General features: G+C 50.8%; 1 protein-coding gene across 4 annotated transcripts in view; it reads left to right on the top strand.

Moving 5' to 3' along the window:
* Positions 1-22630, top strand: part of CadN (neural cadherin) — a 219695-nt gene that overhangs the window by 4922 nt on the left and 192143 nt on the right. For all 4 annotated transcript variants that reach the window (XM_084589806.1, XM_084589804.1, XM_084589805.1 and 1 more), the window contains exon 3: positions 21340-21531. In XM_084589806.1, coding sequence (XP_084445932.1) covers positions 21340-21531 — 192 coding nt within the window. The remainder of the gene's footprint in view (positions 1-21339; positions 21532-22630) is intronic.

Raw genomic sequence — 22630 nt, 5'->3', positions numbered from 1 at the left:
TATAGTTATGATGCAGTGCTGACGATTTCAAAGTGGCAGACAAGTTTCAGTGAAGCAGGAACGAAGTCAGAAATGTGTTACATGTCAGAGCAATAGGTTGAAACAAATATATTGTTAATTGACCAGAATAGTTGCCTAGTGACATGCCATAGTAGCTTTGGTGTCTGGCTGCTCATCTCAAGGTCACAGGTTTGTATCCCGGTGGCAGCAGCCACATAAGGCTGTGTGTAAAATGCTTGTGGGTTGTGCCATGTCAGCACAAGCAAACAATCCCAGGTGGTGTAAATAAATGCAGAGTTCAAACATTACAGCATCCCTCATAGCCTATATGTCGCTTTGGGATGTTAAAGCTTGGTTGTACTGTTAGTGATTAATTAATGTAAGTCTATGTAAGGTTGCAATGTAGTCTAGTAATTGGTTCCAGCTTCCTGTTGCAGTGCAGAAAAGATTTGTTTAAGGTTGTTTTTGATCCGTGCAAACATTGAAGGCTATGGGAATTACATAAATGGCACTTTGTTCTCATGGGAGTTGGAACAGTGTGTTATGCAGGTTCAGAAAGTTGTTAGTGTCCTAGAGGTCGGCAGCTAAGCAAATATTTAATCCTGCTTATAACAAAATTTGTCCTAATTTGATGGGATGAAACTAGCTACATTGTACTGGTGCATGGCTAAATGATGGAACTGGTAGAATTTAAAATTTGCTGTTCATGGGACAGTCAATGTAGCAGGCCTGCATTGACCGTCTCCACCAGCACTAGCACTTTGTAAGGAAATAGTGAGTGGTTGGCTGCACACAAATTCAAGGTGCATGCCTGGTCAGCAAAAAGTGTTTCTTTCCGTGTGCTGTGGGCGATTGGAGAATAGCAACCTGCAACGTTTTTTTTTTTTTTTTTTTTTTCGGCCCCACGGCTTCACCTTTCTGGACAATGTTTTTGAGCGGCCAAACTGCGAATACTGCTTTCACCTGCTGCGGGCGTAGCAAAGGTTCGCCTGAGCAACAGCCGCCGCTCGCGGCCGGCAAAGCCGTGCCTTGGACGCGGGCAGTGGGATTGAGGCTGTTGATTGGAAATCCGACTGGGCCCCGTTCCTTCCTGGTTCCCTTGACCGTTCTCAGGTGCCCCGAGCGCATTTTTGTGCCTGGCGCCGTCATTGTGCGGGGCCCCTCTTCGCCGCTTTTGTTCGCGCGTTTCCTTTATCCGTTCTTCGGTAATGGCGAGGCGTGCGATGGCTCCTCGGGTCGACACCAGTGCTTTGTTTGCGCGCCGCAGCGATGCCGTTTTCTTTCCCCACAATGGCACTGCAGTGATGGCGACGCGCTATGCAAATTTGCTGCTTGTTTCCTTTTCTGACCGCTCGGGCGTTTCGCGGTTTACGGCCCCTCGATGCTTTTGCAGGCTTGCTCGCTGTTCCCCCGGGGCAAAAGCCTTCCCGCTGCCTCGACTTGGCGGCACTTTGTTGGGGGGGGGGCTCTGAACGGGCGCGCAGAGAGGGATCACCGATTAATTAAAATTAAAAGCGTGGAAATGAAGAGCAGTAGTTCTCATGAGGACCTTCGGAAAGGTGCTTCCGGTGCCTCACGGATTCAAGCCTGTGCAATCCCTTGCTTGCTGGGGTTTCGTGTCGTCGCTTTTGCACAGTTTACAAATACGTGCACGGCCCGTGCGCTTTACGCCGCGGTGCTGGCGAGGTTGCACGACCGCGAGGCTAGAACGTAGGAAAATCCCCGACGGTGGTGCAAGCAAGGCACCGGCGGGGAGCTTCCGAAGCCGGCCGGCATCGATTCGTGGCCATCGCTCGTCGGCGCGTGCCGCTCGGGTGTCCGTTGCCGGGTCTGAGCGCCTGGCCCCGTCCCGATCGTACAAAATGCCATGCGCCCTGCTTTCATGTGGTATTCCGTTCCCACTGGCGCGCTTGGACGCCTCCTCGCTTCGGATGAAATATTCACAACTAGTGCAGGCAACTCGATTGTCCGTCGACATTCCCGAGTCCGACGAAGCTGCCTCGCAGGCCCTGCTGCTTTTGACCTTGCAAGGGTCCCACGGCAGGCGCCGGTTACATGATCCGTCTAGCCTTCGGTTTTTTTTTTTTTTTTTTTTTTTTTTTCTACTCCCGACGACTGTCTCGCCAGTGGCTATTGTTTCAGGCGCTTGGTGTATTTTGTCCGGACATGTCTCGCCGGCATTGGTCTTCGGTGTCTGTTGTCTATTATCACGTTGTGCAGCTGCGCACGTGCTTGGCCTGATTAGTGCATTTGATCACTTCCGAACAAGAACAGAGTGCGGAGACCGCAGGTGAACACAGAGAAACGCGGAACGCGGCGTGCGCGCTTTCAGTTAACCGTTTTGTTATTCTGGCCGCGCGCCGTTCTTTTTTTTTTTTTTTTTTGCCTCTGCTCTTCTTTGTTCGGGTGGTATTGCACGTTGCGGGGGTTTTCTGCTCACCCCAGTTTGCAGGAAAAGCTCGCAAGCTACGCTTCGCGATGTTGTATGACGCTGTATCTGACTGCCCAGAGTTCCGAAACGGCACAGTTCTCAATTGTAGAGGCTTTCACGTGTTTTATAGAAAAGTCGTGGTATTTTTTTTTTTCGGCTTCCAATCTTGTAGAAAGTCGAAACAACTAGTTGCTTTCACTAAATAGTGCTCGCTTGTCTGGTCCAGTGTAAAGGGGGGGAGGAGGATACTCCAGGGTGAGTAAATGAATCTACCCAAGCGAGGGAAACCTGTGCAGCTTGCACAAACGTGGTCGCTGAAACATTCGACCTGGTCAGAGATGAATGCTAATTACTCCTCGGTGCAGAAAGCACCTCTAAATCTGTTATTCTGGTCCGACATGTAGGACGCTGTCCGCGCCATCAGTCGTCCTTTGAATACGGGGGAAGAACGACTGCGGGTTGAATCCGCCTCTGGCGTTGATGCGACGCCCGTGCCCTGCATTGGCCGTGTAAAACATTCGCTTAAACAACTCGCCCAGCGACGGATCTCCGTCGTGGAGCGACGTGCCAGGCATCGTCCGACGCTGGAAGCGAGCTGGGCTGTGTGCGCCATCGGATTCCAAACATTGCACGGCCCGTGTCTCGAGCACATCATTGGGCCGCTTTGTTTTGACCCATTTCTTTACTGCCTGACGTGACTGCTTTGCGCGATCGAAAGCGCCTCTCGCACCCTGGTGTCTTCCGGACCAACGAGGGCCGGACGTTGCTTTGTGCGCACTGTGACCCGAGTATTTCAACAACGAGCTTCTAGTGTCGAGCGTTTTCTTCGTTGTGAAATCCAGGGCTGTGTGTGCCGGGTCACTGAGGCTTCGGTGAAGCTCACGGATGCCAGATCGTGAGCTCCAACGTGCGAAACAACGGGGCAAGGTTAATTGCAAAAAATCGGCTAAACGTGCGTTTACCGTCACCCATAGCGAGTGGTTCCGCGAACCTCGTCTCGGCTACGCGGCACAAATATGCGTCTAAAGCTCTTAGCCGGAAACACGATTGCGGTCGACGCCCATGAGCTGGCGTAGAAGAAAGGCACGCGGGTACCGCGCCTGAGTCACCGCGCGCGTTCCACGGCCGAGCCGGAAACCCGTTCACGCTGGACCAGCCCAGGTCGGCAGATGATCGGCCCAGCTGGAATCATTTGCCGTTACATGTTCGTTGCGTGCGCCGATTCCTTCCCTGGTCGGGCTATTTTCAAATTTGATAGTGTCGCCCTTCCTCCTGCGCTATTTGCTTCATTTGAATTTGGGGAATGCCCCACGCGGCGCCCGTTGAGCGATGAAGCTCGTCTCTCGTTTGAATGCTCGCTGGCCGATAGCGAATCAACGCGGAACAATTGCCGCGCTTTCAGTGCAATCTTCGCCTGCGATTCTCCTCGAGTTGGCAAGAAGATAGTAGCGCGACTGTTGGATTTCAGTCAGCGCGTGCATTTCAGATAGCGAGCGCCGGTAGGCAAGCGCGGCCGAGCGGTCGCGTTGGTTAGCCTACGTGGCGCACTTGTCGATGTGCATAAGAGCGTTCGTACTGCGCGCGGTAGGGCCGGACCGCTGGCGAAACGGGGTCGCGAGCGTGCGCCATTCCGAGCGCTTCGTGACTCGAAGCTTTGTTCTCGCGTCGCCCGCGTGTGTTCAGCTCGAATGTCGCGCGCCGCGGACACTCTTTTGTTTCTGTGTTTCGCGATTCCCATCCTCGCTGCTTCGTTGTGGTGTTTTTCTTGTTTGCGGCCTTGTTATTCGTTTCTGCCGAGAGGCTTCGCACTTGTTGCGCTGTTGGCGCGTGTGGGAACGCTTAGGCGCGCTTCGACCTAGCCTGCCGGCGGTTGCCGTCTTGCGAATGAAATGCGGCTAGTGGCTGCCTGGGCTCAATCGGCGGTCCTGCCCAGGGTATTGTGTCGACAATGAAATGACCACACCTGCTTAGGCGCACGTGAAGCCGTGTGCAGCAAGTTGTCCCACGAAATTTGTGCCTCTAGGAAGCAGTGGGCAATTTTTCTGTACCGTATTGGCCATTTCTGTCGTTTAATGGCGGCCACGTTGGGCGCAGCTTGGAGGACCAGGCGTTGTCCGGACGACGTCCGCGGCCTTTGTTGTCCGACGGCACCGCTGACGCAATGTGGGAGGCCGCCCAGGTTGGTTGGTGCGCGCTCTCTCCGAGGGGCCACGCCCGCACTTACCGTTAACCGGCGAATCTTGGTTTGGCGACACTCGCTGCTTTTGAGCGGTCGTTGGGAACACCGTACACGCTCCCTTTTTCGATTGCGTGTTCAGAATGGGTTCAGCCGTATACGAGTTTCTACTGCCTGTTGGGCTTTTTGTTGACGCAGGACGGCGCGTGCGAGAGCAGACATTTGCTTCTGGGGCGCTGAGCGGAAGTGGCTGCTCCATAAAAGGGCTGTTTTGGCGGCCCGGCATTATGCATGCAAACTGAGGCGGCGAAATCCGTTCGATAGGCAGCAGCGTGCCTCTAGCAAGGCCAGCAGAGGGCCGTGCATTCGGGACGAGGTGAACCGCTTCCTGTATGGACACCCCGCTGAATGGAGGCGCATCTCCAAACAAAGCGCTGACTGTGTGCCCTTGATTCCCGCGGAGTCTGAACGCGGCACTTTGAGATTATGATACAAGTGACTCATCATGGGCTTTGCCTTCGAGGTGGGAAATCTGAATCCTCAGGACCCTTCACTAGACCATGGAGGCACGTTGACTCGGTTAAGGTATTTCACTCGGGAAATGAGATGCCAAATAAGAACGGAGTAGCAAGGCGCATGTGCAGGTTAATCCGCAAAGAGAACCGCCATGCACGAGCCATTGTCATAAAGGCAGAGCTTAAGTGTGCCTTCATTTTTGACCGGGGCTAACAGGTAGCTTTGTGACTGCTTTTACAGGCTGGTTGTGTTAACTCCCACGGACAATATTGAACATCACCGACCTGCAGGGCAAACGCCTCTCCCCCGCCAGTTGATCTGGTCCTGTACCAGCTGCATCCATTTAATCTTTGCAAACTTCTTAATCTCATCCGCACACCTAATTTTCTGGCGGCTCCTGCTGCGCTCCCCCCTTGGAATCTAGTCTGTAACCCTCTATTCACACTTGCGACTCGCGAAGGACGCGCGACTGGTAGTAGCATATGCGACCAGAGAGCAACCGATGTTCACACTTGCAAATGCGACTTGCGAGTTGCTTTCCACATCGTGTCTACCTTGACTGTTCACCACAAGAGTAAAGCTAACTTACGTTCACGTCAGCTGAGCCGCTGATTGGTTTAATGGTTTGCGACCAGCAGTCGCGCAACTGGAAATCGAGCAGTGACCGAACGGCCCGCGGCAGTCGCTTTTCGACCGATGCGACCATTTGCGACTGTCGCTTTTCGACCAAAACGGTCGCGCGACCGCTGCGAATCGCAAGTGTGAACGGGCCTTTAAACCAATCAGCGGCTCAGCTGACGCGAACGTAAGTTCGCTTTACTCTATGTGGTGAACAGTCAAGGTAGACACGGTCTGGAAAGCAACCCGCAAGTCGCATTCGCGAGTGTGAACATCGGTTGCTCTCTTGTCGCATGCGACTGCCGGTCGGGCGTCCTTCGCGAGTCGCAAGTGTGAATATGAATAGACCTTAAAGGCCCGTTCACACTTGCGACTCGCAGAGGTCGCGTGACCTTTGTGGTCCAAAAGCAACTGTCGTCAATGGTCGCATTGATCGAACAGCGGCAGTCGCAGGCCGTTCGACCACTGCTCGATTTTCCAGATTTGCAACATGCTGGTCGCAAACCGGTAACCAATCAGCGGCTCAGCTGAAGTGGACTTCAGTTAGCCTTACTCTATGTGGTGAACAGTCGAGATAGACATGTGGAAAGCTACCCGCAGGTCGCATGATCTATTCAAACTTGCGAATAGCGAAGGGCGTATGACCGGCTGTCGCATGCGACACTTGCAAATGCGACTTGCGGGTCGCTTTCCTCATGTTACCTATCTTGACCGTTCACAGTAAAGCTAGATTACATACACTTCAGCTGAGCCGCTGATTGGTTACCAGTTTGCTACCAGCAGTCGCAAAGCTGGAAAATCGAGCAGTAGTCGAACGGCCTGCGACTGCCGCGTTTCGACCAAAACGGTTACACGACCTTTGCGAGTCGCAAGTGTGACGGGCCTTGAACATCGGTCGCGCTGCGCGGTTCTCTGGTCGCATGCGACAGCCGGTCGCACGCCCTTCGCGACTCGCAAGTGTGAAATAGACCTTTAGAGACAACCGGTTATCTTGTCTTTGCACTACATGACTAGCTGTCAATGTCCATTTCTTCTTGATTTGTAGTGGATTGTCATTAAGTCATTAACAATGTTTCCTGTCTCTTAACTTTTCACCTACTATTATTCGTACCATAGCTCTCAGTGGTTCTGAATTTAAGTTTCTACTATTTTCGTTACCCTCCACGTTTCTGCCTCATAGGTGAGTGATACAATTTCAGGGGTGAAATTGCTGCGCCATAAGGATTTCCCTGCGCCATCCTTCTCCGTTGACAGGAAATTGCTGCTTGAATAATTTCTGGCGCCATTCTACGCAGGGCAGGAAATTTAAGCGTAAAAATAAATTAGTTTCGGTTTCTGTTTGCCTATGACCGTTTGGCTTGGCTATGTCTTGGCTGAACACAGCACGCAAACTTGCATCAGCGACCAGTGGCGCCAGAGGCTCGTCCGTGCGTGCATAGCGTCATGGATGCATAGTACATGTGCAGTGAGCGGCGGCAACCGTTATTGTGCACGGAGATGCGGATATGTGAGGAATAGCTCTATTCAGTGTTGCTAAACTGGCAGTAGCGAACCGAGCAGTGGTGACGTTATGAAGGGGGCGAAATCGCAACCAGTGTGCGCTGCGGCGGTTCAGTTCTGTTTTCGTCAGTCACTGCGGCCGCAGACAGAAATGTCGGGCGAGTCCGCGCAGCCGCATCGCGTACAGTAATCTAGAAACGTTGGCGCACAGTGCAGCGCGCGCACTGGAGTACGAGCATACAACATGTTTTCGCGGTTCGCGATATTTTCGGTGGTGTGGGACCACCACGGAGGTTGCAGTTTGGCGGAGCCGTGATACGCGAGGGTTGAAAGCTGCACCGATTAGGCTGCATCGAAGCACGATTGTCGCGGTAAGCTATCATCCAAATTAACTGCTAAAGGGAGCCCGCCACCACCGTGCCGCAGCGTGAAGGTGCCGGTTCGCCACTTGCCATTTTCGTGCAGTTCTAGCTTGACTCCCCCGACAGGTTTCGCGAAATAAAGCGTTGATAGAAATGCGAAAAATATTTATTGTGACACTTCTCGTCTAAAAAGCGCAAGTCATTGGCCACTCTTTTGCCAAATAAATTTGCCCAGTAAAGCGGCAATGCAGCACATCTAATTTCGAAGCGAGTCCAAAGTGGGCGCTTTCTCGGTGCCGCCGCTGATTGGTTTGCACGTGAGGTGTTCCGACGCTCAACGCTGTCCCCTTGTTTTCTTGTGTTACTCAGTAGACAGCTGACAGTAGACAGAAGGCGGCAAAAAACGTCAAGCAGCTTGAGCCTCTGGGTTGTTTGTTTTGACGAGGGGGGGGGGGGGGGGTCACCATGGCGATGAACCAGCGTCACCTGGTGCGTGTGCAACACCAGCATCGCGTCGATGTTTGAGCAGCGATTGACCTGTTTCTGAGGGATCTGGCAGGATGTCGAATCTTTGATGTTGGGGATGGCTTGGTTCAGCAGACAGATGAAGCGCACCACCTGGCCAGCCTTTTTCACATAGACGGGGTCGCAGTAGGCCTGCTTGCAGTCTCGCTGCCTGTCCACTAGGTCATTCTTCATGACGTAGATAGGTTTCTCCAGCGTGTGTGTGTTGCCGTAGGTGGCGCTCAGCTTCGCAAAACCCTGCGGTAGCTTGCCATAAAGTAGGTAGAGGTAGCGCGACTTGGCGTACCGATCCAAGGAGTCACTGTACAACTTCTGGGTCAGCGCCCCTCACGGCCTCTTCCCAAGACGGCTGGTGCCGCAAGCGGCGCCCGGTGGTTTCGTTGGTTTCGTTCTTAAAGCTTGCTAGACTTGTCTTGCTGTGTGACTTGGGGCTGGCTTGTTAAAGTTTCGGTTGTGCAACAGTGGGTAGGCGAAGATGACGCGCTCTGCCTTTTGTGTCCGCGGCTGTGGCGTGAATGACATGCGCTCCTCTTCCGGCCATTCTTGTGGGTGCGTTGTCACCTAAGCAACCTCGTCCTTCCCCTCCTCCGATGGAATCCATATGCCGCTGGCCGTCATTCCAAAGGCGCAGAAAAGAGGAGCAATGGTGGTCCACTTTTCATAGGTTCTACAGTGTGGCATTTTAATGCATTGGATGTCCTCTGGCCTTGAAAGAAATAACTGTGGCCGAGCGTTGGTTTCGATCCCGCGGCGGCGCTAATGGATCCGCCTCGCTGGTCGCTGCACGAGCGCTATGCTATTTTTTTTGTAACATTTTATTTATTGCAGTAATGTTTTACATACATCAAGTTTGTACCAACTATTAGGCCAAAGCGTTTAATTAACGCGATGCAAAGAGCAATGCGCTAGAAAATTGGCAGTGCGGAGCACATCACTAAGAGGGAGTACCACTCCGTTCAGGAACTGTTTGGGAATACAGTTCTTTTATATAAACAGTTAATATCCCGCTGGTGTTGTCTTTTCCTGTTCCTACTGACCACAAGAAGAGATTTGCAATGCTGGTCCGCCATGCATCCAGAGACGGCCAGTTAGAAGGCACGTGACTAAAAGGTCATCAGCAAATGACAGTGCAGTGTGGTGTTTAGAATGCGGTTTCAAATGAAGCTTTTTTTTCAATGCCCCTTGCAAGGTATCCCAGGAGAGTATTACCCTTGCAATTATTGAAGCAGTGCTCAAGTGCTTCGGGAACATCCCAAAAGTGGTAATTCACCGTAGACGCAAAAAAATTACGATGGTGCTTAAGCTTCGCCTTAAGAGTAGGCGCTATCGTGCCTTTAACACCGCCTTTTCATTCCGCGAACTTTTTGGCATTGAGAGATTGGCACAGTGTTGAACATCTCCAGGTTTGGGGGAATGGAAGGCACAGCATCTGTCTCACTTCTCGGTGGACACCTACACTTAAAGTGAACGGCTTACAAGTGTAGGCACTTCCATATGTCGTCTGTTCGAATCCATATCGCAAACTAGCCTCCAGCATGACCGTAGCAGATGGGCGCTAAATGGGAAGCGACTGAACGATGCATAAATAACGGTTGCATAAAGAACAGTTTAGATATGAAATCACGGGTACACATTTTCGACGAAACTAGCTGTATACGCTATACGTGAAATGACCTTTCTGTCTCGCCATGTTTTAACTGTCTCAGTGTAGCAGCCGATCGCTCCCAACTCTCTCGTGTTCTGCACTGCACGTCACCGTCTTCATCAACTGCCCTCCATGCGCAAAGGAATCAGAACACACTATTGCACCATTTTCTGTGAAGTGCGCTAAGCGGTTCCAAAATTCTTTAGTGCAGTGCCGCTAAGGTCACCTGTCACCCATTTCGCTTGTCTTAGCCTGAAGCCTGACCTTGAAACAACAGCCTCGCGCTGAAAGCGAAATGAAACGTGACGTGCTAGCGCGCATATTTCGCGTTTGGCCAAATTATGCAGGGTGTCCAAGCTAACTTTAGCCAAGGGTTAAAAACTTAAATATTTGATGTAGGCCACATAAACCTGCTGTATACAACTGCCAGTTATATGGCGCACCACAGGGATTTTATTTTGCAATTAACTAATTAGTATTTAAGATATTTTTCTAATTTACTAAACATTGCCTTTAGGCAAAAAAGTTGGAGAGCACCTTCCGAAACTCCCATTCCACATATTTAAGATAAAGAAAGCCTCACGTGTATCGTTTTTCCAATCTCTAAAGGAAGCCCGCGAAAGGCAAAATATTGTCACAGAAGCCAGTGAAACTGGTTCAGCAGGTTTACTTAGGATTAAGTAAAAGCACCGGCAAGATCAGGCACGGAACCGACTGGCGGGCGAGCACCGAGAGCGAAGAAGACGAGCGCGTGCCAGTCTCCCGAGCTCGCCACATGGCGGCGCCAGTACGATAACATTGCGGCATTGCCCCTCCCGGTGGAAAAGGCATCGTCCCGATGCTGAGTGGCGAGGTCGAGGATAACCGTAGTCGGCGAGGATGTGCGTTCACATCAAGTAGTTAAAGGAAGCAAAGAAAAAAAAAAAACACATGTAGCTTGACCTAGCGGGAGTAGAAGGGCTTCATCCTGGCGACATGTACGACTTCCGATTGTGCTTGCCGTCGGGATGAGCGAACAGTTCCTTGCGGGGTCACTTCGTAGGTGACGTCGCTGAGTTTGCGTTGTACTTCGTACGGGCCGAAGTAGCGGCGCAGAAGCTTCTCGGAGCGACCCCGCTGGCGAACAGGTGTCCACACCCAAACCTGATCGCCAGGGTTGTAAATTACCTCCCTGTGACGAAGGTTATACAGTCGAGCATCTTTACCTTGCTGTGTCCGGATTCTCAGTCTAGCCAGCTGGCGAGCGGCCTCAGCATGCTGGACGAATTGCTCGGCACCGGCAATCGATGGTTGGGCAACATCTGGCAGTAGCATTGCATCCAGCATGGTAACAGCTTCGCGACCGTACACCAAACGAAACGGTGTAAAGCGGGTCGTTTCCTGGACGGCGGTGTTATAAGCAAATGTTGCATACGGTAGTATTTGGTCCCAGTTCTTATGATCTTCGTTGACGTACATAGAAAGCATATCGGCGATGGTCTTATTGAGTCGCTCAGTAAGGCCATTCGTCTGAGGGTGGTAAGCTGTTGTTCTGCGATGACAAGTGCCACTGAGCCGCATCACTTCCTGGGTTAGAGCTGAAGTAAATGCCGTGCCTTTGTCAGTTAAAACGATCGCAGGGGCACCGTGACGAAGGACCAGATTAAAGATGAAAAAGTTCCCAATATCAGTAGACGTGCCGCTGGGAAGAGCTCTCGTCTCACAATAGCGGGTTAGATAATCTGTGGCGACTATAATGTACCTGTTGCCCAATGATGACGTAGGAAATGGCCCGAGCAAGTCCATACCGACTTGGTGAAAAGGTACTCGCGGAGGAACAATAGGCTGCAACATGCCGGCCGGCTTGACAGGTGGTATCTTCCGACGTTGGCAATCACGGCACGTCCTAACATAGCGCTGAACCATAGCGGCAAGCTTGGGCCAGTAGTACTTTTGTCGTACTCGTGCCAAGGTGCGCGAAAAACCGAGATGTCCGGCAGAAAGCTCGTCGTGGCATGCCTGCAAAACGTCGGTACGGAGCGGCGTTGGAACAACCAGCAGATACTGAATGTCTGTGGAAGCGTAGTTTTTCTTGTAGAGGACGCCGTCACGCAAGCAGAATGACGATAGGCCACGCGTGAAAAGGCGAGGAGGCGATGAGGCGGTTCCTTCGAGGTAATCGATGAGGGGCCGCAGTTCGGTGTCGTCTCGCTGCTGTTGAGCGAGATCTGGCGTCGAGAGAGCGCCGAGAAAGACGGAGTCATCTGTTTCACTTGAAGAGCACTGGATAGGGTTTCGGGATAGGCAGTCAGCGTCACTGTGTTTCTTGCCGGACTTGTACACAATAGTGACGTCGAACTCCTGTAAGCGGAGACTCCAGCGGGCTAACCTGCCTGAAGGATCTTTAAGGTTCGCTAACCAACAGAGTGAGTGGTGGTCGCTTACCACTCTAAACGGCCGACCATACAAATACGGCCGAAATTTTGTTACCGCCCACACAACTGCAAGGCACTCCTTTTCGGTAGTAGAATAATTCGCTTCGGAACGAGACAGGGTGCGGCTGGCGTAAGCAATCACCCGCTCAACGCCTTCTTGCCACTGAACGAGAACTGCACCGAGGCCAACGTTACTGGCGTCGGTATGCAATTCTGTGTCGGCCTCCTCGTCGAAGTGGCCAAGTACGGGCGTTGTTTGAAGGCGCTTGCGAAGCTCCTCGAAGGCCCTTTGCTGCTCGTCGGCCCAGATGAAAGGCTGGTCGTCCTTTGTTAGACGAGTCAATGGTTCCGCTATTCGGGAGAAGTCGTGCACAAATCTCCTGTAATATGCACAGAGGCCCAAAAACCGACGCACGGAACTTTTATCAGTGGGGGTCGGGAAAGCAGCTACGGCAGCCGTCTTCTCTGGATCAGGGCTAATTCCCTCAGCACTCACGACGTGACCCAGGAACTTGAGCTGTTGGAATGCAAAGTGGCATTTTTCTGGTTTTAGTGAGAGTCCGGCCCCGCGGATGGCATTTAGCACGGCCGTCAATCGTTTGAGGTGCTCTTCGTAATTCGCAGAGAAAATGACAACGTCGTCAAGGTAGACGAGACACGTCTGCCATTTCAGGCCGGCTAGGACAGTGTCCATCATTCTTTGAAAGGTTGCGGGAGCGGAACACAAACCGAATGGAAGCACCTTAAATTCGTACAGTCCGTCAGGAGTAATGAATGCGGTTTTCTCTCGATCACGTTCATCGACTTCGATCTGCCAGTACCCGCTGCGTAGATCGAGCGATGAAAAGTATCGGGCGTGGCGAAGTCGGTCGAACGAGTCATCGATTCGAGGCAATGGGTGGACGTCCTTTTTCGTAATTTTGTTAAGCCTCCTATAGTCGACGCGAGTGCTCCGTCCTTTTTAGCGACCAGCACAACTGGTGAGGCCCATGGACTTGTGGACGGCTGGATGACATCATCGCGGAGCATTTCATCAACTTGCGCCCGAATAGCCTCTCGTTCTTTCGGCGATACTCGGTAGGGGTGTTGGCGGATAGGGCGCTCGGTGGGATCAACTATAATTCGATGTTTGGTTACTGACGTCTGCTTCACTTTGGAAGTGACGGCAAAGCAGTCACGGTAAGTGTCCAGAATTGCTTGAAGGCGGCGTTTCTGAGTAAGAGACAAAGCTGGGTTCACGTCAGTTTGAACAGTATGTCCAGTGCTCTCGGGAGGGTTCTCGTTGGCCAGCGAAAGGGCGCAATGGGCGGATGGCGCACTGACTTCGTCAAAATAAGCGATAGCTGTACCTTGCAGTAAGTGGCTGTATTCGGCACTAAAGTTCGTTAAAAGCAGTTCAGTTCGTTTATTTCTCAAGGCAAAGATCCCCCGAGCGACGCAGACTTGTAGGCTCAACAATAAATTCACGTTCGTTTCCGCGAGGCCTTGCAAGGCGGGAGGGTTGTCGCACTGCGCTGTAACAAACAAGCTGGTGCGTGGAGGTAGAGTGACATGGTCGTCGCACACTCGGAAAACTGGCCTGTCTGTGTAGTCGTCGTTGTGCTGTCTGTACTCGTCGGAAATTGCGCGGTGAGTGGAAAACGTCACCATTAAGTCACGGAGGTCGATGATTGCTTCGTTTTCTCTAAGAAAATCAAGGCCGAGAATCAGGTCCTTGGAGCACTCTGCTAGCACAACAAAACAGCACGAGAAAGTTACGTGGTGAATCTCGACGCGAGCGGTGCACACTCCGAGCGGCGTTACCACGTGCCCTCCGGCTGTCTTTATCGGGGCTCCGTGCCAAGGAGTCAGGACTTTTCGCAGAATGGTAGCAAGGCCATGACTCATAACGCAAAAATCAGCGCCGGTATCTACAAGGGCAGTCGTGTTGTGGTTATCAACGACGATCGGTATTTCGGCGGAATGTAGCTCACCGTCGACAAAGTGCGGCGTGTCAGGGATCGTCGGGCTGACGGGTCGTTCGTTGCGTCGAATAACGGCGTCGAAGGTAAGCTTCTGTGATCGTCGAGAGGTCGTCGAACTCATTGGTCGTGCGGTGCGTCGATTGGGGGCGTCGGAGGAAAACTTCGGCGATCGTCGAAAAGTGGTCGCACTGTTGGTCGGAGCGAAGGGTCGGAGGTCGGTCTGTGTGATCGAATCGGTGAGCGGAGGATGTTGGTCGTAGTGTCCATCGACGGCGGCCCTACCCCCGAGGGTCGCCGTCTTCAGTTTTCCCGGTGCGGACTTGGGGACTGCCTGAGGAAAGAACGGCGGCTGGTGGAAAACTGTCTCGCGGTGGTGACCTGGACTGGCGTCGCTGGAGGGACGCAGGTGGGACGTGGTCGCTGAGGTATTGGTCGATATCCCGAGGTCGTTCGCCATAGCGCGGCCGAGGGGCATCCGGGGAAAATCCGCGCAAGCCCATCCGACGGTACGGGCAGTGGCGCAGAACGTGACCGGCTTCGCCGCAGTGGAAGCACAAAGGAAGATTGTTCGGCGTGCGCCACGCGTGTGCTTTGCGAACGGGTGGTCGAGGTTCAGGCACACCAGTCGAAACTGGATATTGCGGTGGAGGACGTGCGGGAGGAGCAGGGTTGCTGGGTGCCAATTGTTCAGGCGCAGGGGTACGCAACACGTCGCTGTACGTCATGATCTGTGGCGCAGGCGGCTGGGGTGATGGTACTGATGGTACTGATGACACTGCTTGGCGGAGCTCTTCGCGCACAATATCCGAGATGCCCCCAACACGTGGATGTTGTCCGAGAGAGGGCAGCTTTTGCAGCTCTTCGCGCACGATGCTTCGGATAAGCTCGCGAAGGGCTTCCCTGTCGTTTCCGGCCATTGGCAAGCGGAAGTCTACAGCAGCAATGTTCGCAGAGCGATCGAAATGTACAAATCGCTGATTCAAGGCACGCTCGATGCTTGTTGCTTCTCTCGTAAAATCAGCAACGGTACGTGGAGGATCACGTACAAGGCCAACGAACAGCTGCTCCTTGACGCCTTGCATAAGGTAGCGCACCTTCTTTACCTCCGACATGGACGGGTCCGCCCGGTTGAAAAGCCGAGTCATTTCTTCCACAAACATGGCGACGCTTTCATTAGGCCGCTGTGCTCGGGACTGTAGAGCGAGTTCGGCCATCTCTTTTCTTGCATCGTTGCCGAATGTTGCGAGCAGCTGCCGCCGGAAATCCTGCCAGGTGGAAATGGTAGCCTCGTGGTTTTCGAACCACATCTTGGCGGCGTCTTCTAGTGCGAAATAAACATTCTGCAATTTTCGCTCCTCGTCCCACGCATTAAACACAGCGACCCGGTCGTAGCTGGTCAGCCAGTCCTCAACGTCTTCGAACTTGTCGCCATGAAACGGCGTGGGCATACGTGGAGTATGGCAGATCAGCTGCTGGGCACTCACGGGAAGTTGAGTGGTGGTCTGAATTGCCGCTGTAGTCATCGTGGTTCGCGGTGGGGAAACAAGAGGACCACACTCGGGTGCTAAGCCTCTCAAGCGACGGCTCGCCTTGTGCACAGGTGTCGTGTCCACGGTGTGTAGATGGGCGTAGGGGGCAGCCAGAGGCTCTTCGTACATGGGATCTACCCGGAAGCTCCACGAAAAATGTCACAGAAGCCAGTGAAACTGGTTCAGCAGGTTTACTTAGGATTAAGTAAAAGCACCGGCAAGATCAGGCACGGAACCGACTGGCGGGCGAGCACCGAGAGCGAAGAAGACGAGCGCGTGCCAGTCCCCCGAGCTCGCCACATGGCGGCGCCAGTACGATAACATTGCGGCAATATATCACGTGACTGGCGCATTCGCGCGCCACGATTGTGGTGCTCTCAATAGTGGTTGGAGTGAACGAAATTATCTGCGGCCGTGACTCGACAACCCAGTCCCAGCGGTAGGCTGATGATGTTGGCGATGGTTGCAACCAGCGCGGTGAGCCCTCTGCGACTTGCACCGTCACGTGCGCCGACTGCTGGACGAAGAAACCACCGCAGACATACATCCTGCCGCTCCAACGGGTTCGTGGAACCAAGGCCGCAGCTGATTTCCTTCACTGAAACCCTGGTTGAGAGCACCAAAATTGTGGCGCACGAATGCATGTCACGTGATATTTTAACGCGAAAGCATTACTTCGCTATGTTCACAGACTTCTGCCCTCAGACCGAGTCAGCAAAATCGTGTCCGCAGCAGTTGTGAGTAATTGAGAAGTGGTAGAGGTTAATGAGCGGTGTCAATCGATAGAGGGTGATGTAATGATGTGTCCGAAAACATAATTAGGCCAATAAGTTAATTAGGTAATTAATTACAGGCAAACAATGTAAAAGTAAAGGCGAAAATGGTCTCATTAGCCAATGGCTTGGCGCCACATTTGAGTGTATCAAATACTAAATGAATGAATGAAAACTTTATTTCCACCTAAAAGGAGCCCTTCATCTCCCGCCCCAAAATAATTAAATCAGTCAAGGTGCATAAGTGACGTCAAGGATGTGACGTCACGCAACCTGAAGTCGAGCCAAAAAAGGGCATAGGAATGGATTGGCGCGCAACTTGAAAGTAGCCAAGACTAAAATGGGTAAACAAGGAGTGAATTAAGCAACTAGAAGCAACAAACAGCAGCATCTGTGCTTTCGAATTACTCCAATGCAGATTCCGCAGGGCTTTTTAATTTTGTATTTCGCGGGCTTTCTTTACAGCTTGGAAATACGATACACGTGGGGATTTCTTTATCGGAAATAAATGCTATGGGGGTTTTAGAAGGTGCTCTCCAACTTTGCAAATCACATTTATTGTCTAACGGCAATACTTAAAAACTAGAATAAATTATGTTAATTACTAATTAATTGCAAAAAAAAAAAACCTGTGGTGCACCAGATGGCTGGCAGCTGTATACAAGTGGTTTCTCTGACTTATCTCAAATGTTTTATTTTTTAGCCCTTTGCTAAAGTTAGCTCAGTATACATCAGCTGAATTTTTGAAATTTTCGCGGGCTTTCTTTATTTCCGAATGAGAAAAGGCTAGGCCAAGGCTACTTCGTGAAAAGCACCAGGGTTGGACAGTTGCTTCTGGACGAATTTGCTGCTTACACGGAGCCATATATAAAGCATTAGTTAAAGTAAAAAATAATCAAATAAGTGGAACAAAAGTTAATCCCCCAAACTTTGCATAACTCATAACAATGCTTATTTGGCTTCATTTCGGAAGAACATTTCTTTTTTTTTTTTTTTTTTTTTTCAATCTGCCTCCTTTTGAGTTGAGACAACTTTTATACCAGGTGCCCCAGATATAAATCTAACCAAGTGTTAAAAAAAAAATGGAATGGGCGAAAGAAGTGAAAGCACTTTGTGTTGTTTAGTGCGTAAAGAACTATTCGCGCGCACGCACACTTCTACTCCAACTGTTCACATGCCATGATCCGCTGCTGCATATATCAATATTTAGCCAGCCGAAAGCTGCTGGGCTTACTGCGTGATCCAGGCAGCAAAATTTTTTATTTTATTTTATTTTTTTTTTTTTGCCACAGCCATTCATGCAGCAAAGCAAATAGAGAAATGCATTCACTGGACAACTTCACGCTTAAAGCGTGAAACCACACAAGAAAAAGTTGAATTGCTCAGTCATTCGCGCTTTTGAGTGGCGCTCCTCTAGCGCCCTGCCCTAAAAATGCTGAAACGAAAGGTTCTGTTAGGGCTGTAGAGATTTTGTTCTTATCAGTTTTCACATTAATGCGGCAAAAATACATGGGCTCTGTGCGTTTTCCCTTTGCCCATTGTCAGGACAACGGGTTTAACGAGGCGTAAGTGCAGAATTGTTTCATACATAGCGGTAGACTCAGCCGTGCTTCGATAGCCGCTGGGCCTGTAACCATGCGTGGCGTCAGGCACGTGCGCGGAAAGAGCGCACGTGCCTGCTGTGCGCTCCTGCTGTACGTGCTGCTTGGCTCGCGATTCTGAGCGGCTGCCTTCAGCAGCGTTACGTGAAGCGCGGTGATTCCCTCCGTGAAACAGCCCGTGTACGTCGAAGCAGTTTTGTCGTCAGTAAAACTGCTCAGAATCCATTAGTATGTAATAACGGAGGTCGTATAAACGAAGCACGACTGTATTTTGATACAGCGTATATCAGAATATAGCTGAAGAAATGGGTTTTCACATACAGATTATATAAACACCTGTGCGCACAACTCTTTATTAGTGGATTACCTCTGATAGCATACTATGTTATGTATTTCTGAAAGACGTGCGAACGTGTCTTGCAGAGCCTAGGTGTATCTTATCTGACTCCTGGAGTTGTGATGGGTTCGAGATTGCCATCTCAAAAGGGCTGCTCGATTTGGCAGCTGTGCCAGTTCTCGTGACGTCACACAGCCCGGCGACCAATTAAAGCCCGGCCATGTCACCTGCCAAGTACCTCGGTGATACGAATTTCGGGGTAATACGAATTGGTAAAATTCCCCGGTCAGAGTGCATTGTGTACAGTGTTTGGAATTTCGGACGTCCCAAACACGCACCCGTGCAACTACGAACAATACGAACCGCGATCGCGGCCTTGAGCATTACGCGTTGCCCGCACATCGCTGACTCCGCGATCGCCAGTCGCAAGCAGTTGGCGACATGCAGGCCACGCCATGCCTAGTCTTGCCACAGACATCGCGATCTCCTGTCGCGCTTTGCAGGCCGCGAACAATTTGCGGTGGCGCGCGGCCCACAAATCGCCGTCGTCGTAGCGATCGCAGGTCGCGCGATATGCACCGCGAGCAGTCGGCAGGTCGCACATGGCCCGTAGATCGTTGACTAAGCGTTTGCTAGTAGCTTTCTTTATATGGCGCTTTCAGCGCCATGCAGTTCACACGTCGCCGACTTCGCGATCTCCTGTCGTGCTGTGCCCGCCGCGAGAAGCTTGCGGAGGCGTACGGTTCGCGCGCGCATCGCCGACGTGGCGATTGTGTCGCGTTAAATGGCCGTAAATAGATCTGCATGAATGCCTTGTCCATGATTCTGCATATTGATTTTTGTCCATTTTGATGGTACGAATTTTTTCGCGACCCCGTGACATTCGTATCACCGAGATTCTGCTGTACTGCTCCATCGCAGAGCCAGGCGGTGGAGTATCGGGGTGATGCACGGCGAAGTGTCATGAAACTGCGTGAATCCAGACCAGCGCGCACTTTCAGCGTGCCGGAAACAGCATATGGATGCACACGAGGGGTACACGCGTAAGCGTTACACCGTGTAATGCCATCCCAAAATAAAAAAAAAAAATAAAAAGAAAGCAGCGTCCGAAACAGAAACTAGGCAACTGGCGGTATTTCCGAGATGGTGAACTTTCGATGTTGTCATGCCTTCCATAGCGCGCACAAAGGGCGTGTGCACCCCTGTTCCATAATGTTCAGCAGGAGGGGGGTCTATATTAGTCATTGCTGATTATTGCGTCGTACTTCGACGCGATTGCCTATATGTAATAACCGGAGCGAGGCCCGCTCATGTCCGAATTAAGGCGCGTCCGACACCATCGACTTACGTGGACGTCGGCCGGGACCACGCTACTATTTCGAATTATCTGAATTTCCTAAATTAACGAGATTTTACTGTATTTAGCTGGGGAACCCGGTAGACACGATGCACGGTAAACGCATACTGAATAACTTGGTAGTGTGGCCGTTTTGTTGTTGGCAGTTCGAGCAGTTACGGCCGAGTTAGCGGAGGTGCTTCTCGTGCACTTCGACTGCACGGTTATCTTAGTTGTTCTTGTATAGTGTGGAATTTGCATAACCGGTCGCAACATCGATTTGGCATCGACTGGAAACAGCCCTCTGACGGTGGGCAGAGGTGTTGCGGTGAGCGCGATCAGTCCCCTCCTTCTCCCCCTTTCCTCACTTCCTGGGCCCGTGGGGTTTGTGAAGAGAAAGGGGGGGGGGGGGGCACAGGCGTGCCCACGGAAGTCTGTTTCCTGGATGAGCCTTGAAGCATTGTGCCGAAGTGCCGCCGCTGCGGCAGTGAATGGAATGCTTTGCGACCGACTTTCGGGGCGCCGGGCTCTTCCACTGAGAACTTCGATTTTTCTGTCTGGCGCCAGCGCTTATTTTTTTTCGCTGCGGCGGCGGGATTCCGCTTGGGCTGTCCGCGCATGTGCCCGAAAATAGCCTTCCTTAATTTTTTTGTTTTTTCTGTCGCTGACCTTGGAGTATTCGCCAGGTGCTGCTTGTTGCTGTTCTGCTGTGCATGGCTTCTCTTCCCTTCTTATAAAAATGCTTGCTCTTGCACAGCATGCAATAGCTTTCAAGTCCTGTCTTGGTTAGTTTCTATGTAACCTTGCTCTCATTTTGTTAATCTAGTGTAGCAACTTATCAGTGTTGATGGTGCTTTTTCATTTTGAAATATATCTCCGCAGTAGACATTAATGGCATGCTTCGAATTTTGATTTAAAATAAAGCAAAATTCTAGGTGCTGACTTGTTCAGTGCTGCTATGATCTATAAGAAGTTTGCACTCATTTTCTTTTTTATTGGGACCTGTGCTTCTACCTACATATTCTTCTATCAGATATCAGTTCCATTCACCTGATCAAGAATTAAAGTTCAGAGACCGTAGCAATAACTTGCTGAATATGTCACCGAAGTATTGCTTTAAATGTTGCACCTGGTTGCTGTCATTTGTTGGCAACCACAAACTGTCATTTAAGATCTCAGCATGAGGTCTTAGCTCCACTGCAGTGGCTCAGTAGTTAGGGTGCCTGGCTGTTGATCCCAACGGAGAGGGTGTTTGATCCCGGCAACGGTGGCCTCATTTTGATTGGTGAGAAGCACAAGGTGCACATGTGCTGTGTGATGTCAGTGCGCACAAAGAACGCCAGCTGGTCAAAGTTATCCATAGCCCTTCAGCATGGCATCCCTCATAACCTGAACCGCTTTGGGACTTTAAGCCCTGATAAGCTTGTAAGCGTAAAGCAGTAGTGTAATATTCTTTGCTTAAAGCTTTTTTTTTTTTCTTCAGAAGGTTTCAGCAGTGGTAACTTTTCAGTTGTTGTAAACAAATGGTTGTTTTGAACCATTATTGTTGGATTTCATTTATTCACTGGTAAGTGTTCACCAACTATTGTGGTTTTGGTTTGGGACATTACAGAGAAGGAGCGGCAACGAATCATCATCCGGATAGCGGACGTGAACGACGAGCCCCCCTACTTTATCAACCGGCCGATTCCGATGCAGGCTGTTGTACAGTTGAATGCCCCGGCCGGCACTCCTGTCTTCAAGTTGCAGGCCAGGGATCCGGACACGGACCACAATATTCGCTACTCTATTGTGCGCGACAGGAGTGAGTCCCTTTCTTTTTATGTAAACGTGTAGCACGCACTGTGGTAGTATCTGGATGAACATTTTTTGGGGTGCCCTTGACTGTTTCACATGGTTTGTGTGATATTAGTTGCCATCCAGAATGCGACAGCAGAACTGATGCACTCATTTAATGGCCTTGTTCTAATTACTTAATCTTGCTCTCTAAAAATACATTGACATCTTGCCTCTCCCTTTAAAAGGCCTCTCTTGTCCAAAAAGTTCTTTGTTCAAAATCAGATTGAATATTCACAGTGTAGCTGACTACTTAGTCGAACATGGATCAGTGAATGAATCAAATCGAACAGGAATATAATATATATGTACTGCATCTGTAGCACTGTGTCTATAAATCACAGAGTAGTAGTTAGAGCTGCCACAAGACACGTCATTAATCTCCACTACGAGGATACAACAAAGCTGTTACATCAGATTTTATTTCCCTTGTGATACAAATACTAATACTCGCATTTTGATGGAGGTGAAAAGCAAGGCACCTGCACTGTGCAATGTTAGTGCACGGAACCCCATTTCAAAATTTCTGGGGCCCTCCACTATGGCGTCCATCATACATAGCCTGCGTGGCTTTTGGACAAAAATAAACCCCATCATAAACCACACCAAACACAGCGAAATTAACTTTTGTTGCCGCTGACAACAGCAAATGGACTAGCACTACATCTCAGTAGATGAGATAGGTGTGAACTCTAGCCTGTTGGATGTTTACTAAACCTATTTGGATTCTGTTATGCTCTCTAACCTTGGGAGGGAAATTGGTGCGTGTATGAGCATTATGAATGCTTCCATACAAATTTGCTGTGTCACAGTGCTAAACGTTTCAGCCCACATTGACTGTTTGTGGCAGCATGCTATACAGCTTCAGAGTGGACTATTTTGAAACAGCCATTTAAGAGAACTGTGGTATCTCTTCTTGCCAATTATTTGTGATGTTTAAAATATATTAGATAGTGTCAAATAATTTACAACAGGCATTGCAGCCCTATCAAATACAATAACTGCTGTCATTGCTTCTAGTGACCGACTTTTGTGTGTAGTACCATGTTTAGGAGTTCGAGCCTTGA

This window comes from Amblyomma maculatum, chromosome 1 (assembly GCF_055883805.1).
Source record: "Amblyomma maculatum isolate TAMU_Amacu chromosome 1, ASM5588380v1, whole genome shotgun sequence".
Classification (NCBI taxonomy): domain Eukaryota; kingdom Metazoa; phylum Arthropoda; class Arachnida; order Ixodida; family Ixodidae; genus Amblyomma; species Amblyomma maculatum.
Note: the sequence above shows the minus strand (reverse complement) of the source record. Positions and strands in the feature narration are given on the sequence as shown.